Source organism: Acipenser ruthenus, chromosome 47 (assembly GCF_902713425.1).
Source record: "Acipenser ruthenus chromosome 47, fAciRut3.2 maternal haplotype, whole genome shotgun sequence".
NCBI lineage: Eukaryota > Metazoa > Chordata > Actinopteri > Acipenseriformes > Acipenseridae > Acipenser > Acipenser ruthenus.
In genome coordinates, this window is record NC_081235.1 from 6,714,080 (window position 1) to 6,730,449 (window position 16,370).

At 42.6% G+C, this 16,370-nt stretch overlaps 1 protein-coding gene across 3 annotated transcripts in view; it reads left to right on the forward strand.

Moving 5' to 3' along the window:
* The first annotated feature begins 619 nt into the window (after positions 1-619).
* The window catches only part of LOC117428948 (fibrillin-2-like), a 57,532-nt gene continuing 41,781 nt past the window's right edge, over positions 620-16,370 (forward strand). The window contains exons 1-6 of one of the 3 annotated variants that reach the window (XM_059014313.1): positions 620-743; positions 2,615-2,954; positions 8,225-8,307; positions 8,962-9,060; positions 15,159-15,254; positions 15,671-15,766. In XM_059014313.1, the coding sequence (XP_058870296.1) occupies positions 2,782-2,954; positions 8,225-8,307; positions 8,962-9,060; positions 15,159-15,254; positions 15,671-15,766 (547 nt within the window). In that variant the 5' untranslated portion in view covers positions 620-743; positions 2,615-2,781. The remainder of the gene's footprint in view (positions 744-2,614; positions 2,955-8,224; positions 8,308-8,961; positions 9,061-15,158; positions 15,255-15,670; positions 15,767-16,370) is intronic. The other 2 variants (XM_059014315.1, XM_059014314.1) reach the window with 2 other exon arrangements.

Here is a 16,370-nt window from a genome sequence, read left to right on the forward strand (position 1 = left end):
GACCCCCTTGTGAATCTACAACCAGAACCGGTCCAAGTGGACTGGGATGATCGCTACGGTAACGCTCTATAGTTCTCACGACTCTATGTACAGCCGGTTTAACAGAGTAAAGTCATCACAGCTTTCCAAGGGCGAACATGAACGGCTGTCAATGTTCATACCTTTGCAATGTCATCATTTCCCTCTGACAGACCACTGATTGCAGTGACAGCAATCTCTGAGCACAGTGATCCCTACTGAACTGGGTCCTGATGCAATATGCTAGCAGAGCAAACGCCAGCGGCTTGCAGTGTAACTAATGCACTTCTTCACATGCCCCCCAATTCAGAAATATATGCAGTGCAACAACCTTTGTAAGAACATATGGAAAAAGGAGTCCATCGACCACACAATTTGAAAAAAAAAAAAAAAAAACACTTACTGTATATAAACTAGTAATAATGTCTATTGTCTCACTCTATCCCTGTTCCCAAAATTAACCTCTCGTCCTACCCCACCCCCCTACAGAATTAAAACTTTTTTTAGTTTGAGGAATGCGGTGGGTTTGCCCTGAAGTCCGTCTCCTGTGCTCTCGTGCAGAGAGAAGGTCCTCCCTCCTCCCAATTTGGGTAAATCGTTACGTTTTTTTTCCCCTTTCTCACACTGGGACAGCTTAATTCCCCTCTCTACACCCCGCATCCCCATTCCAAAAAGCGACGCCGGACACAACTGCTTGCTGGAAAAGGCGCCCCGAGGATCTGAAGGTACCGCATTCATTCTCTTCGATTCTTTCTATGCAAATGAATGACAGAACAACAACAACAACATAAGTTATCCTAAACTTTTAATTGCAAAGGGATTTTTTTGTGCTTGCAAAACTTAAAAGTTTTTTCCCCTATAGCTGTCTGATCAGCTTGACTGAAACAAACAAGGAAAATACGTTTTTATATTATTATTATTATTATTATTGTTATTATTATTATTATTATTATTATTATTATTATTATTATTATTATTATTATTATTATTATTATTATTATTATTATTATTAGTGTATACAGGCTAATGTTTTAAACTTACTGTACACCGATTTGTTCAATGAAGATCGAACGTATACGTGGGTGTAACCTTTTTCTGTACAATTTCTGTTTCAGTGTGATCTTTTGTTACTTACAACTTATTTTAATTAATTCATATTGTGTAATCATGAAATGATAAGTTATGTACGGTACTGTGCTTTCCAGTCCGGTAGACCTACTTGGACAATACATCCCAGATGTAAGTTCCTGCTTAAAAAAAAAAAAAAAAGAAAATCGCCGTGTCTCTTTTCAAACAACTTGTTACAGTTTTTGTGTTTTTTTTCATGTATGGCGGAAAAATGAATACATTTTTTTTTTTCAAATCAAGTGGACGATTTTTCTCGTCGTTTTATTCATTTAAATGTACTTTATGTTTTAAATAAACCACGGCTTGTGGTTCGGAGATGCTGCACAAAAAAAGTCTTTTAAAGTTACAACGCGTATTCGCTTTGTTCCAGAGATATATAATCTAACTCTGGTCTCATTTATTTAATGTTAAAACCATAGTGACACATGCACAATAAATCTGGAAGGCGGATTTAGTTTTGAAAACGGGATAAAGTTGCTGTCTGAAACTACACCTCGGTGACACAATTTTTGATACCTGAGCCGAGTACAAAACCGTTCCGTCAACCCGCCCACAGTCCTTTGTTCAGTCGGCTAATTTGTTCTGTCCCACTCACCCAATCTCCTGTAGCCTCTACTGAAGACTCTTGTCAACGAAATCGTACCCTTCCAAAATTAATTTGCTTTATAATAATAATAATAATAATAATAATAATAATAATAATAATAATAATAATAATAATAATAATAAAACACACACAGACATAAAGTATGCTGTATTTTATCGTTTTTGCAACACGGTGCTTTATAACTTGCACATCACGTGGAACCTTTGTGTTATTAAGTCAAAAAAACTTTTTTTTTTCCCGTTAACATGTTTGACAGAATTTTGAAGGCGCTTGTCTCTTTTTTTTTTAATTGTCAAACTAAATCAGTACTTTTACACATTGAGAGACTGGCGCAATAATATTATACTGCAAATAATTCATTATTGATTGTTACAAACCGTAGCCACTGTAGACAGGGTGTAACGGGGGAAGATAATAGACACTGAACTCGCAGTGCTATATGGGTGTGTGTGTGTGTGTGTGTGACATTTTTTATTTTAATTTTAAAGAGTCAATTACACCAAAAAAAGGCCAGTAGGAAAATCATATTTCTACTACCAGTATCAGTCCACGATTGATTGATTGATTGATTACTTCATTATTTAATTAGAGGGAGTATTCCTATAATTGATGTTTCTAGTTTAGTTTGTCAATAGGTAAGGTGCCCCACTTTTCAATGGGGCTAAAGAAGCCTATATTTTGGGAAACATGTACCTGAATTTAACGGTTATCCAGGCACGTCATGTTTTACTAGGGGATATGCATGTTCTTTTTCCTGGAACATTTTCCCCAAGGGGGATATTAAATACTTTTGGAAGCTCCTCATACTAACTGTAGTCCTACCCCCCCCCCCCCCCCCCGCCCCCCTAATTTATGTTTCAGGCACCAAACTGGATTTCATCAGGACTGGAGCTTATTAACACAGGGACTCACTGTTTGTAGGAGACCAGGGCAGAGGAGAGCAGAGCGGAGCGGTGTGACTGTCCCTCGAGAGTGAACCCCTTCTCCCAGTGTGTTTCAGGAGACCCCCGGCAAGCACAGGAGCGGCTATGGGGGCGTGGTGGCTCAGCAACCTACTGCTGGGATGGACGGCCGTGTTTTGGGCCTCCAGCCCGTCGGTGTACGGCCAAGACCCTTTCCAGGCCAGCAGGTTCTCATCAGGGCCAGACGAGAGAGAAATCGCTAACAGGGTGCGGCGGAGGGGGCAGGAGTCTCTCAGGGGGTAAGCGGACTGTTAGATATTTTTTAATTTACACTGGGAGCTCTGTTTTTACACCAAGCAGGGAGAGCAGAAGCACTGGCAATGTCAGCTACCCTCACAACTGCAAGCGGGCCTGCATTAAAGGCACAACACATGTCTTAATGTCTCTCGTATCCACAGCTCTCTGGTTTTGAAACGTGGAGGTAGGGCCACCAAATTGGAGCGAGCTCTGTAAACCCAGTTAGGATCTCCAACCAGTTCTTTAAAAAAAGAAAAAATCTTACATCCGCATTACTTTTATTGCACCGAGAACCTTTTGGTTATTGACTTGCTATTTTCCTTTGGTGTAGGTCAAGTGGTCTGTGTCTAGAACAGCAAATATCAAGCTGCAGTTTATTAATAAAAACAGACAAAAAAAAAACAATAAAAAAAACATTCATGAGTTGAAGCTTAATTTGAATAGGGCCGAGTATTGCTAGTGTTTGTAATGGATTTGAAAATTTTGGGGCTCTGAAAGTGATTGACTGATAAACCAATCAAAACATTGAGCCTGTTGGCTGTTACCTAGAGCTGCTTTGACCCTCGGGTGGTTCCAGATTGTGTTTGAGTAAGTGAGGAAACATGAAGCTGGGGGAGGGAAGGTCATATTCCTTGGCTGTAGGAAGGATTGAATGCTGGGTAATGAGTCAATACACAACAGATGGGAAAAGAAACAACATTGTATACAGATGTGGCCAACAGTTTGCATCACCTAGAATTTTAGGATTGAGACATCATTAAAAAAACAAAGCTATGTTCAAGTTTTCATTTCAAAGTAGATGGAAAACTACAAAGCGGTGTGTAATTCAATATGTTAACGTAACATTATTCAGCAGGTTTCATTCGACATTATGAAGCAAAATGAGTTCATTCTCTAGGGTGGTGGAAAGCTTTTGGTCATAGCTGTAGATGATTCATGATTTATAACCACATAATCCTGAGCACAGCGTATCTCCGGTTGTAATATATCACAGCAGGCTCATGCAGGGGCTTTCATGTTTTTTATCACGATCATTTTGCCTTTATTTATTTATTTTTTACTAAAAGGAGAAGAAATGTTAATGATGTTAATTTTTTTGTATTGTATATTAATGTGTTACTGGCTATCAAATGGCAGACGGCCCCTAACGCACACGTCACTCTCCCAGCTAGTAGCATTCATTATTAGTTGCCCACCTTTCCTTGCGTCCATGTCATTCTCAACCCCCCAGCCAGTTTTGCTGAGCTATGCTTTCAGAGCAAGCCCGTGGCCCTTTAAGGCCAGTGTGAAGGAGTGATGTAATGTTGCAATGGTTTCAGGCTGAGGTAACTGCGAGGGAGGGGTAGGTATGGGGGTGGGGGCAGGAGTTCACACCAGCAGGAAAACCTCAGCCCTCCTGGGACTGGGTGGAGGAGAGAGGGGGCGGGGGGGGGGGGGGGGGGTGAGGGGTTTGTAGGCAAAAAAAGTTTGAGAAAACAAGATGTCTTGTTGGGCCTGGTGGCCTACATGCACTTTAGGGGAAATTGTAAAATGTTAAATAACAATGGTTTAGAGGATATTGTAATTTATAGAGAGGGAACCATTATCTCTCTCTCTCTCTCTCTAGGAAAAAGTAAATTACATCAAGAGCTGTTGAAGTTGGCAGTGTCAATAATCGAAGGGATTTGGTTAAGCTCACAACCCTGTAATAATCAAGCCCTCCAAACCATGAGCTCATTGGATTATGATAATTCATTTATAATGCTTACCATGCCAGCTAGCATGGTTCAGAATGTGTACTGTTCTTTTAAGGCTTTATGCTTGAATGAGCTCCAGGCTCTCGGGTTGAGGGAGCCAGCACTCTTCACTGGGGAGATGTTTTGGATGTTGCCTGCCCTGCTTGGCGATATTAATGAAGGTAGAAGATTTTGTTCAGCGTTTTCTGCCGCCAGTTCTGTTTTCTTACCACTAATCGGCAGGGATGGGAATCAGACTCCCATTGCATAGATAGCAGTTTGAGCCATTCCAGTCAAGCTTGTTACCCAGACACTGGCTGATAAAGCCCACCATAAAACCTGTAATGTGTCAAACTGATACACAGTAGGAGTTTGGTAGAGGTGTAGTCTAGTATGGGACAGGCAGCTGCATTGAGAACACATGAGCAGTAAACAGGAAATCTATCCTGTTGTAATAGCTGTTAATAACTTTCGATTGTAATTTTACTATGTACCTGGTGACTCGACCTGACAGTCTGAACTGACTGTTTTACATTATATACTAAACGTCAGAGCTTGTAAAGCATTAAAAAGCTGACGGAAATGGTATTGGAGGAAACAGCTTAAGCGTTTAACGTGAATAATTTGTGTAACGTACCATGCTGGATTGCTTCGTACAAACTCCATTAAGGGCGCAGCGTCTGATAATGTAAAAAGCTGGAAAGATAAATCCCACAGATATTGAGAAGTCACTGAGACCTCCTTGTGTTGAAGGAGAAAGGCCGTGGCCCCAGCTTTCGTCTAGACGGAAAGGATCGAATATGAACCGTGTAGACCAGAAAGGTGACACAAAGAGGCCTCATGGTCTTTAAGCCTTTAAGAGTCTCACATGACTGAGGCACCATGACCCAGGGGGGCTGAATGTGCCACATGGAATTAAGCATCAGACTCACCATTAACTGTGTGAGTGAGCTGTCAATGAGGTGACCTTCAACCTTTAGCCGTGGTTGGTAACGGGTCATCGTTGCCATGGCTCTTAGGGCAGCAGTTCCAAAGTCTTTGATGTCCAGCCTCTGGCCTTGTAGCCCCTGTGTTTATGGTCCCTTAGAATTGAGATCCAGCACTGATGAAAGCCTGTTTCAAGGCATGTTTGTCTACTTGCCTTAAAATAAAGCATTACGTGGATAAACAGTTGCATTTGTTTAGTCTGTGAAATGTATTTTGTCAACAATTCGATCAACACATGTTGAACCGTCTTGGCTTGCCATTCATTAACAGTTGCGTTTTCGAAATGATATAGGCTGTGTGAATAAGGAGGTGAGACTCATTGGTTATCCCTGATAATAATAAAATCAGGTGTTTTCAGTTACTTGCAGTTTGGTAGAGGGGGGTGAATGTGGTTTTGTTTTACTGTGGTTTCACTGACAAGTCTTTTGCAAGCGCTCTCCCATCCTTGACAGTCTGTGGTCAGGGCATATTTATATATTGAATGTTGCTTGACATGTTTGTGTTTGTCAGCTCTCTGTGTAGCTTTCCCGCACTCCAATAATGAACGACATCCACTTCCATGCACATTGACGTTTGATCCAGAATGTCACATGACCCCCCCCTCCCCCCACTCATCCACAAAACACTAAAAGCTCATTGCGGAGTGGGGGAGGGGGCTTGATTAGGGAGGGGTTTGATAATTTAACACCAGTAAGCTCTCTGGTGCTAAACTTTCCAAACAGTTTAGCAACAATTTTCCAATCGATTTGAACCCCTGCCTGGCTACCTCAGCTGTGTACTGTGCAGCATGTTCTCTCCCAGTCCTCTGGGTTTTTGATGAGGTGGCTGTGTTTGGATATGATGTTTTCTTTTTTCTTTTTTTAAATATGTGACAAAGGATTCTATTAAAGTTAACGAGCTGGAGAGCCAGCGACTCAGTGGTTACATCAAAGGGCCTGCGGAATGTTAAGAGACAGGAGGAGGAGGGGCTAATCCCTTTTAAATTGAGTGCCGTTCCAATACTGAGATAAATCCGCGAGCGAGCAGGGATTGCAGACTGCTGGCAAGAGAGCTCAACATGATCACTTTCTTGGTTGAAGACGTAGTCAAATACATTGTGACCCAAAATATCGGTGTGTCTGCTGTGTATAACCCCCATTTGTTGCTTCCAACAGTTTTAATTCTGCAGTTAAGGGACTGCACTAAAGGTGGGTCAAAGGTCCTTCGAGGTGTATTTGATTACTTTTGAGCCAAACGAGATTCTTAATGAAAAGGTAAAGAAACCTGTTAATTGCTCAAAGTGGTTAGGGCCGTCTCTACATGACGTGATCATTTCATTCCACTAAACCCCCTCCATGAAATAAACAGTGATCAATTCTGAAAAATATAACACTGCATTGCTGCCTGTAGCTGTATTTTTTAAAGTTGAGTTTTTATAGTTTAAAAAAACAAAACTACTACCTTAAATGCGCTCTAACCTTATACTACTACTACTACTACTACTACTACTACTACTACTACTAATATCAGCAATATAGTGTACCTATTTTCATCTGTCAAATGTTGGAGGGTATGTGAATGCAGACAAGAACCATGAGCATCGTGGGTATGGAGTGTTGAGGACCTCTTAAGTCTGGAGTGGGTCCCTCTGGGTTAGTTCCTTGTTCCCTCTGGCCTGGTTTTCCTATTAGACTGCAGTTACTGGTCTCAGTCAGATTCTAAGTATCTTAAGTCTTGCCAGGGTGAATGGGGATCAGGATGTTAGCAGTGTGCTGGAAGTCTGAAGTGGAAAAACAAATAAGTGTTTCATCAGTGTCCAACGATGAAGGCACGCACCCAAACCTTTGTGTGCTTGGCTTGAGCCAAGGGAACACAAAGACACATTTTCAGGAAGTGGCTTGAAACCATTCTTTGACTGAAATTGTGTCTTTCATCCCAGCAAAGCTATATAAATGGCACATGGTGTTTTGACACGATAAAACAAGCAAGCAGCTTTGGTGACACGATTTGGTGTTTTTTATATAGAGCGCTGGAGTTAGGAGGCATAGTTTAGAGGTTGTGTTTTTCCTTATAGCCTAGTGCTAGTGGAATGGGTTCCACAGGATAAACTGTACAAATACATTTTAAAATGGGATCACTTAAATGAACACTGGGGGGTCTTTGGCAGTGGTGCAGTAGAGATGGAACCCGCAGGAACAGACTGGACTTTTTTCTATAGGCAGTACTGGTGTAGTCGAGCCGGAACCAGGAATGGTTGACCGGAGGGTCATGGGTTCAGTCCCAGGTGGGGGACACTGCTGCTCTACCCTTGAGCAAGGTACTTTACCTAGATTGCTCCAGTAAAAACTGTGTAAATGGGTAATTGTATGTAAAAATAATGTGATATCTTGTAACAATTGTAAGTCGCCCTGGATAAGGGCGTCTGCTAAGAAATAAATAATAAAAAAAAAATAATTGACCATGTTTGTTAAGGACTTCATAATCGCTGCCTGTGGAAGCCAGGCTGCTCAGTAAGCACAGTGCTGGGTGCTTCGGTCTTCGCTCTCAGGACTCAGTGAAACTCTAATGCCCTGACTGTTTCTCTGTTGCAGACCCAATGTGTGCGGTTCCCGTTTCCACTCGTACTGCTGTCCCGGGTGGAAAACGCTTCCTGCAGGGAACCAGTGTATCGTCCGTAAGTGCCCTCCAGACTCTGTGAGCCGTTTTATATTGTAGCTTAGTATCTTCAAAATCAACCAAACACGTGTCAGGCATACATACCAGTGCTTACGATTGCAATAAGATAGTGACAAGGGCATTATTTGACAGCATTTGATTTTATTTAATCACACTCAACACTTGATGCACAGCCTCCTTCTCCACCCCTAGTACGATGTTCTGCAGTGCATATATCTATATATCTATATCTATATATACAGGAGTGTGCAAATCTATTAGAACACCCTATTGCTTCTGCTGTGTTTGTTTGTAGTGCGTGTGAATTCAAGCCACTGGAAGTGAAAATCCTAGAAGATTATCAAAATAGGCAAATTAGTATTTGATTAGTAATTGATGACTTTAATAGGCCACACATGCAATTAATTTAAAATAGTAAGAGAAAAGGAACACAGAGCCACACGTGGTAAAAGACTTTTAAGAAGTTGTTTAAGATGTCTATTTAAAGCACAAAGTGGTCTAACATTTTCACACATGATGGCCTGTTGTTGCTACTGATAACTGGCCGGGGTTTTCATGCAGGTATATAAAGGATATACATGAGGTGTTGTAATAAATGTGCACACGACTGTATCTCAGTGTCTGTCTGTCTGTCTGTCTGTCTCTGTCACAGCGATCTGCAGGAGCACCTGTGGGGAAGGCTTCTGCTCTCGGCCCAACATGTGCACCTGCTCTAATGGCCAGCTCTCTCCAGGCTGCGGATCTCAAGGAGGTAAGGCTGTAGACTGTAGAGTTTTACACAACTGCAGCCAAGGGAGTGGGGCTTCTCAACGTTTCTTTCCTTCTCACAGGCCACAGTGTTCTTTGAAACAGTTAAGAGAAGGACTGAAAGGGTTAAATCAGCGCTAGAGAGCCATGGTTGAACTGGAGCTTATGATTAGAGATGCACGGAGAGGGAAACTCAAAGGGAGCGTCCAGCAAAGCTTGCGTGTTAAGTTTCTTGCTCCTCTTCGCCTAATCGCTGTTCAGTGCTCTGGGTTTGTGTTGCAGTGATGTCTGGAGTGCAGAAGCACAGTGTGCACATCCGTTTCTAAGCTGAAGCCAAATGATCAGTTATGTTCTAGGCATGTTGTGTTAAGGATTGGTTTTTAGCAGTAAACAAATGCAACGCTCCGTGCTGTTACCAAAAAAGCGCTAAATGCGAATTAGGGGGATGTACTGCCACTGCAAAAATAGGGATTTGATTATTTATCAACTTGTTAAAAGATGGATAGAGAAAAACAGGAAACAACACGATCGAAGGGAGCGTCTCTGAATCTCAAATAAAAAAAGGAAATACGCTAAACTCCCTGTGGCTCAGACAGTGCTGTCCAAACACTTTGTGTGTGCTGGTAAGAGTTAGATTACCTGCTCCATTGCTGTGCGACCTTTGAGGTTAAGTGTTGAGAGGGTTACATGAACTCAATGGAACTCTACTTCTCCTGGTGCCCAAATTTGGGTAAAATTCACACTCACACACACACACGCATACACTCACACACACACACACACTCACAGACAGACAGACACACACACACTCACCCACACACACACACACTCACACACAGACAGACAGACAGACACACACCCACACACACACACACTCACACACAGACAGACAGACAGACACACACTCACCCACACACACACACACTCACACACAGACAGACAGACAGACACACACTCACCCACACACACACACACTCACACACAGACAGACAGACACACACACACTCACCCACACACACACACACACACTCACACACCCACACACACACACACACACATTCCCAGCTCTGGTCCGCTTGACCTGGAGGTGTAAAGAGGAACTTCTTGTAATGCTCCGAAGCTCCAGGGGAAGCTCGGGCTGGATTTACGTGCTGGGAAACACTGCCTCTCCTCCTCATCCCAGAACAGCGCGGATCTCTCCCTGGAAAAGAGACCTCCCTCTGGCAACCAGCTCCGAATCCCCATGAAGTCATTTTCCATTGCACAGCGCTGTCCAAACCCTCGGCTAATTGAAAGATCCTGCTCTCCCCGGGGCTCCCGCTCAGCACTGCGAGTTGTAATGGTTGTTTGGTGGGGAAGGGGGGGGGGGGGGCGGGTGGGCGGGGGCGGACTACTTAGTATGTTACCAATAAACAACAGAGATACCCTGGGACCAGAGCCCAGTCAAGATAGCTTTAATAAGTGTGAGAATAGAATGGACCTGTTCTTCATAACAGTACAGGTAGAAATGCCTCATTTGGACTATGATCCCTACGATACGGTTTGGATTTTGGTACAATTAGCAGCTTTGGCCTCATTAAATATGTGGTTGAGGTAGTGTCGCCTAATATTCAGTCACATTGTATTGCCCTTAACTCCCCCAGCACTTAATAACGTATACACATTTAAAACTAGTTCCAAATGCTCCCTTATTCATTACCCTGCTGTATGCAATAAAGACAAATTGATTTGCCCTTCTAGGAAATGCCACAGCTTGCTTACAATACTCAAGGTGTCTATTAATATTCTACTGTTAGCCGTGTGGGCTATTATTAGGCACTTTTATAGGCATTTAGCCCACATCCAGCGGAGGTACATGTTTATAACCCAGTAACAAAGCTGTATACCAAACAAAAAGGCAGCGTTGCTGGCTGGCTCGCTGCAGGCATCCTGTGGAGTTGAATAAAAGCTGCACAGATCAGCCCGCTTTCTCGTTTAATTGCTCTTCGCATTCTTTCTCGGTTACTTAAAAACAGCGATGAACAAACAAATAAACAGCAGCCGTGTATGTTCAATAAGTAAAGCAGGCCAGGGCCAGCTGGCTGAGAGAGTCAGAGAGAGAGAGAGAGAGAGAGAGAGAGAGAAGAGAGAGAGAGAGAGAGAGAGAGAGAGAGAGAGAGAGAGAGAGAGAGATTTGGCAACACACACACACACACAAAAAAGAATGCTTTGAATCTCTGCACTGTGGATTTCCCTGGGCACTTTTTCTAACTCCCTGTTCTGGGCCGGGCTGGTGAACAGTAATGCTTTGTGAGACTCCGTTGCACGGGGGAGGACTGAAAACAGTGACGCAACTGCAGCCCCCGTAGCTGAACTTAAACAGTTCAGTCTGTCGGATTGGAAACAGGCAGTCAGTGGTGTGCAAATGTGATACCTCATATATGAAGACTGGGGAGTTATTAATACTCACACACTGGGCTCTTTATACAGCAGACTCTTGCCAATCCACCCAGGCTGCTGACTGCTTTACAAAGCGTTATTACTCATTAATTGATGGAATGGAAGTATCAAAAACAGACGAGGCGTCTTTTTTAGTTCCAGTTCCGATCAGTACTCTGAACAAATTCCAACAGGGTGGATCAGAATAGTGCAGTATTGATCTAATCAGTGGCGGTTTAGTTAATTCAAAGTGTACCAATATCTCTTAACTGTGCATATGAGTCTCATTAGTGTATTTTTTATCTGCAACAATATGGAAAATATCCGATAGGGACCCCTTCAATTTAACAGCAGCAGACGTCCGATCATATATATAATGAATCATGTTGTACTTGCTGTACAATACCCTACACAATGAATTCCGATTGCGCACTTTGTGTTAGCAGCTGTACGCTATAGTATTCTTTTTTTCATATTATCAGTGTACTTCATACCAATTCCCCACGAGACCAGTTTGAATTGTTTAGATCTTACTAACCCTCTGATCACTTAAAGCTGCTGTCTACTCCACAGGAACAGACTCCTCTCCCCTTCCAAAGTGTCTTGCCTGGTTGACCCCAGTGCAGCGCTATAAAACGAGCCCCAGCCACACAGGGGACGCTGCAGGTTACAGTACTGTATGTGTTTCTAAATCACAGTCAGCCTTGTGAATGCTTTCCTGCTGACATCAGTGAACCAGCATCAGCCAAAGAGCAGGATTTCCCTCCAGCAACTTCCTGTGTCTTTCTGGCCGGACACAGGCTTGTGAGATCAGTGTCCTGGGTTTCAGGATCCCCACACTCCCATTTTGGTCTAAACCCAACCCACACCGTGACACTGCAACCAACATGGGAACAAAAATGTGCCTACTTCACAAGCGCTGGTACTTTTAATTAGATTCAAATGGCATTTTCATCATTTTTTAGTACAGGAGCAGCTGTCTGCCATTGTCCAAAAACACAGCATTTGAGCAATTCCATTCAGAAGCTTAATAAAAAGGTAACAGGACAGTAAAACTACACCAATGTGACGTGAAGCCATCCTTTATAATATGGGTGTTTTACACTGATAAGTACATCTTTAACTATTTCTTGGTAACACTTGACATGAATTGTCTCTACACAGTAGTTACATAGTAAATACACGTGTATATATACACAGAATGAAAATGCTGTTATGCATAGTTACAATGTACTTAACATGTACATGATATATGTAAGTACACATTTGTATCAGAAAAGAGTTAGGGTTAAAGGTTAGGTTTAGAGTTAGGGTTAGGATTATATCATGCAAAAAATTAAATACATTGTAACTATGCATAATAACATTGTTATTATAGGTAAGTACACATGCATTTGCTAAGTAACTACTCTGTATATACACAGTAATTAGAGACACTTAATGTAAAGTGTTACCTTTTTCCTTTGGACAATAATCACATTGTAATTGCAAAAGCAGTATGGGGTTACATTTAACTCGATGAACTATAGCAAGATTCATATTTCGTAATCTTTGGACTGGGTGACTAATTCCAGCTCGGAGGCCCAGCGCTTGTCCATGGAGAGGCTGTGGTACGTGCAGCTGAGCAGATTCATGCTTTGGGTTTATGATACAGTGATGAGATGTACTCTGGAACATCAGGTCACTAAAGCCTCACAGAACACCGCACACACACTGCTGACGGTTTGCCGTCTCCTGCTCTCTACATTTCCTTCTTCTGCGTCATTAATTAGCTGGGAGATGCAGCCAAACGCTTTCCATGCTCCTTATTCATGGAAGCTCTGAGCAAACAACTTCATATCCCCAATAGACTTACTGCCATGCTGAGCACGCCTGGATGGCAAACTGAAAATCAACAGCATGGTTGTAAGGGGGTTAGGGAAGCAAAACCAACAGGCACTGTTTCTTCTCATCGTGCTTCAGCAGACCTTGCTGGCTAGGCGCCTATTGAGCTCAGGCAGACACCTGTAGGGTTGGCTTATTTTGCCCTCCAGAGACAGGAAGCTCGCTGACATCCGCTGTCGAGATCCTGGGTTCGTCGTGGGATCGGAGGACGCCCGCTGAACCTGCGGGTCTCCGTGTGAGGCACTCGGGCGCGATGTCAACTCAGCACAAAGGGTCCTGCTTCCTGGAACAATTGGCTCTCTTGCCAGCTCCCATGTTCTCAGAAACCACGACTGTTTTCTTGTCATTATGCTCTGCGTTTTGAGTTTATACATACTGTTTTTCTTGCAATGTAATGCAATTCAAATCCCACTTTTGTAAGATTGTGTAAAACGTTGGCATGCTGCCCCCGGTAACAGTGAATGTGTTTCCTGGGGTGTTTATTACGTGATTTACGGGGTATTGCTGGAGGTGTTTCATTTAGTAGTGTCGTTGTTCAGCAATGGCTGCTTTAAACGTTTGAGCAGATCCTCCTTATGACCTTTAATTGACATTAAAACCCGCAGACCCACGACAGTCATTGTACAACCTGCAAAATAAAACTTAGATGTAAGATTTGGGTGATGTAAAAAAAAAAAAAAAACAGAAATGTGTCATTATCAACATATGATTGTATGCACACTCCAGTCATTGATGGATTCTTAATTCAAGTTGCAAATCATTTTAAATGAACCAATGTTGTGGTTTTCTTTTTTTTCTTTTATTGATTCCAAATTTTATTTTAATAATTGAGGCCAGATTATCATTGTACAAAATGTTCTCGAGGAAGAGGGATACCCCCCATCCCCATCCGAAAATTGTCTGGATCTGCATTCCTGTGGATGAAACTTAGAACCCATGTAGTATATGTGGTGAATTGGTTTCCTTCGCTGGTTTAACTATTTAAAGTATCTCCCCCAGACGCACACACACACACACACACACACACACACACACACACGCAACTACTTCCAAGTGTAGTCAGGTTGCAGTGAACCCCAGCGCACAGACCAGACACATTTACAAGCTGTGTGTTTGCAGGGGGTATTTTATGGCTTCAAGAATGAAAGGGTTGCATTCCTTTGGTCCACCACCTTCTCTGCGCTTCCAAGAGCTTGACATTCCTAGACTACAGTCTGAAGCAGGACCTCCCACTGCAAGCAACAGCTTGCATATTTGACAGTACTTACAGTGTCTACCCATCCGCTTATCACCGAATACACTGGACATGATAAAGACATCACCCTTACGGAGCAGTTTGAGAAATGACTGTATACCAGTGTAACACACTGCAAAAGCATTTACAGCCTTGCCAGCAATGGCAAAAAAATATTTCACAATGGTCTGGTTTAGCGCAGACACTGGATATGGTACCATGGTGCTGTGGGAATGGAAATTCATGGAATTGTTGCGTAAAAGATCATGTTGCTTGTATCAAATGTATGTAAAGTAATTAGAATGCAAACCAAGGCTTTAATCAGTTTTCTAGGTTCTTCTTGATAAAAATAGGAAACTGTTTTTTCCTGGTGTGTAATCACTGCCGGTATGTTGGGTCACATGGCCTGATTGCTGTGAGACGATTGGATGAGCTACGGCACAGGAGGTGATAATGTTGCCACAGCATTTTAAATCGCTCCTTTAACCTCAGTTATTTCGAAACCCCCTGAGCTGGGATGCCTTTGCTGCAGTTTATCTCTGACCCCAGTGTCTCTGTTTCCACAGTGCAGTCCTGTAATGTGAGGTGTATGAACGGAGGCAGCTGCAATGATGACTCCTGTGTCTGTCAGAAGGGATACAGCGGCACCCACTGTGGACAGCGTGAGTCAATTCTTTTCATTGGTCCTAGCTTTCAATATCATTTTATACACGGTATGTAGCATCACCTACTGACAACTGTGCTATGATTAGGGCTGTATTTTTTTCATGGTAAAAAATCCGTGATAACTGAAAATAATACAACCTTAGTAATAGGAACTTAATTGGAGATGTGAGCCAATAGTGTTGCCGAGATGTTAAAGATGGATGTTAAATGATATTGAAGGCTAATTTGAACACTGTACACCCATCCAGTTAATTGTATTGGTGATAATATCAATTTGAGGTCTGCATTGTTTAAGGTCTAGGCCTGTTTTAACAAGTTTCACAGGTTGTAAATTAGCATGCCGTACTGTAACATGCGGTTTTGGGTTTGTGAATGGCAGCTGAACCTCTCTCTTGCTGTGTTCCCTTGGCAGCGGTCTGTGAAAATGGCTGTCAGAACGGAGGCCGCTGTATTGGACCCAACCGCTGTGCCTGTGTCTACGGCTTCACTGGCCCCCAGTGCGAGAGAGGTAGGACCGCAGCTCTTTAACACGACATGCTTTGAAGTGCAGCCGCTACTCTGTGGCGTTGAAAATGTGTTTGTGGATAAACAGTGTAGGTCTGCTGTAATGTATGTTCAGTAAAACGTTCGGTTTCATCGGTGTGCATTGTGTTATTTATTGCCATTTATGGACATTTGCACTTTACATGTCTGACCTAAAACCATCATCGTCTTTATGGGTGCGCTTTACAGACACGGTTTCTCGGTGTTTGTTTGCTTGTGGCTGGCTTTGCTTTTTGTGTTGTTCAAACCCAGCTGTTGACTGTGCCTTCGCTCTGCGGAAAGGACTCCTTTAACTTCTCCCCTAATAATCGTTTCATTTTGGTTTTTTTTCATGTGATCTGATTTATGTCTGCTCACGGAAGTCTCTGCTTCAGTCCTTGCACAGCAATTACAGTATTGCAGAAACTTTCTAGATTTGTGCAAAGAGAAGACATTAAAAGCTGTTATTAAACACGTGAATAACGTACAAGCAAACTTCGCTTCTAGAGAGGGTTTTTTATAAAGTAAACTAGCAAACAGGAGAAGAATGTCTTGAGATTACTTTGTGTTTTTAAAAGCACCCCCGGGCC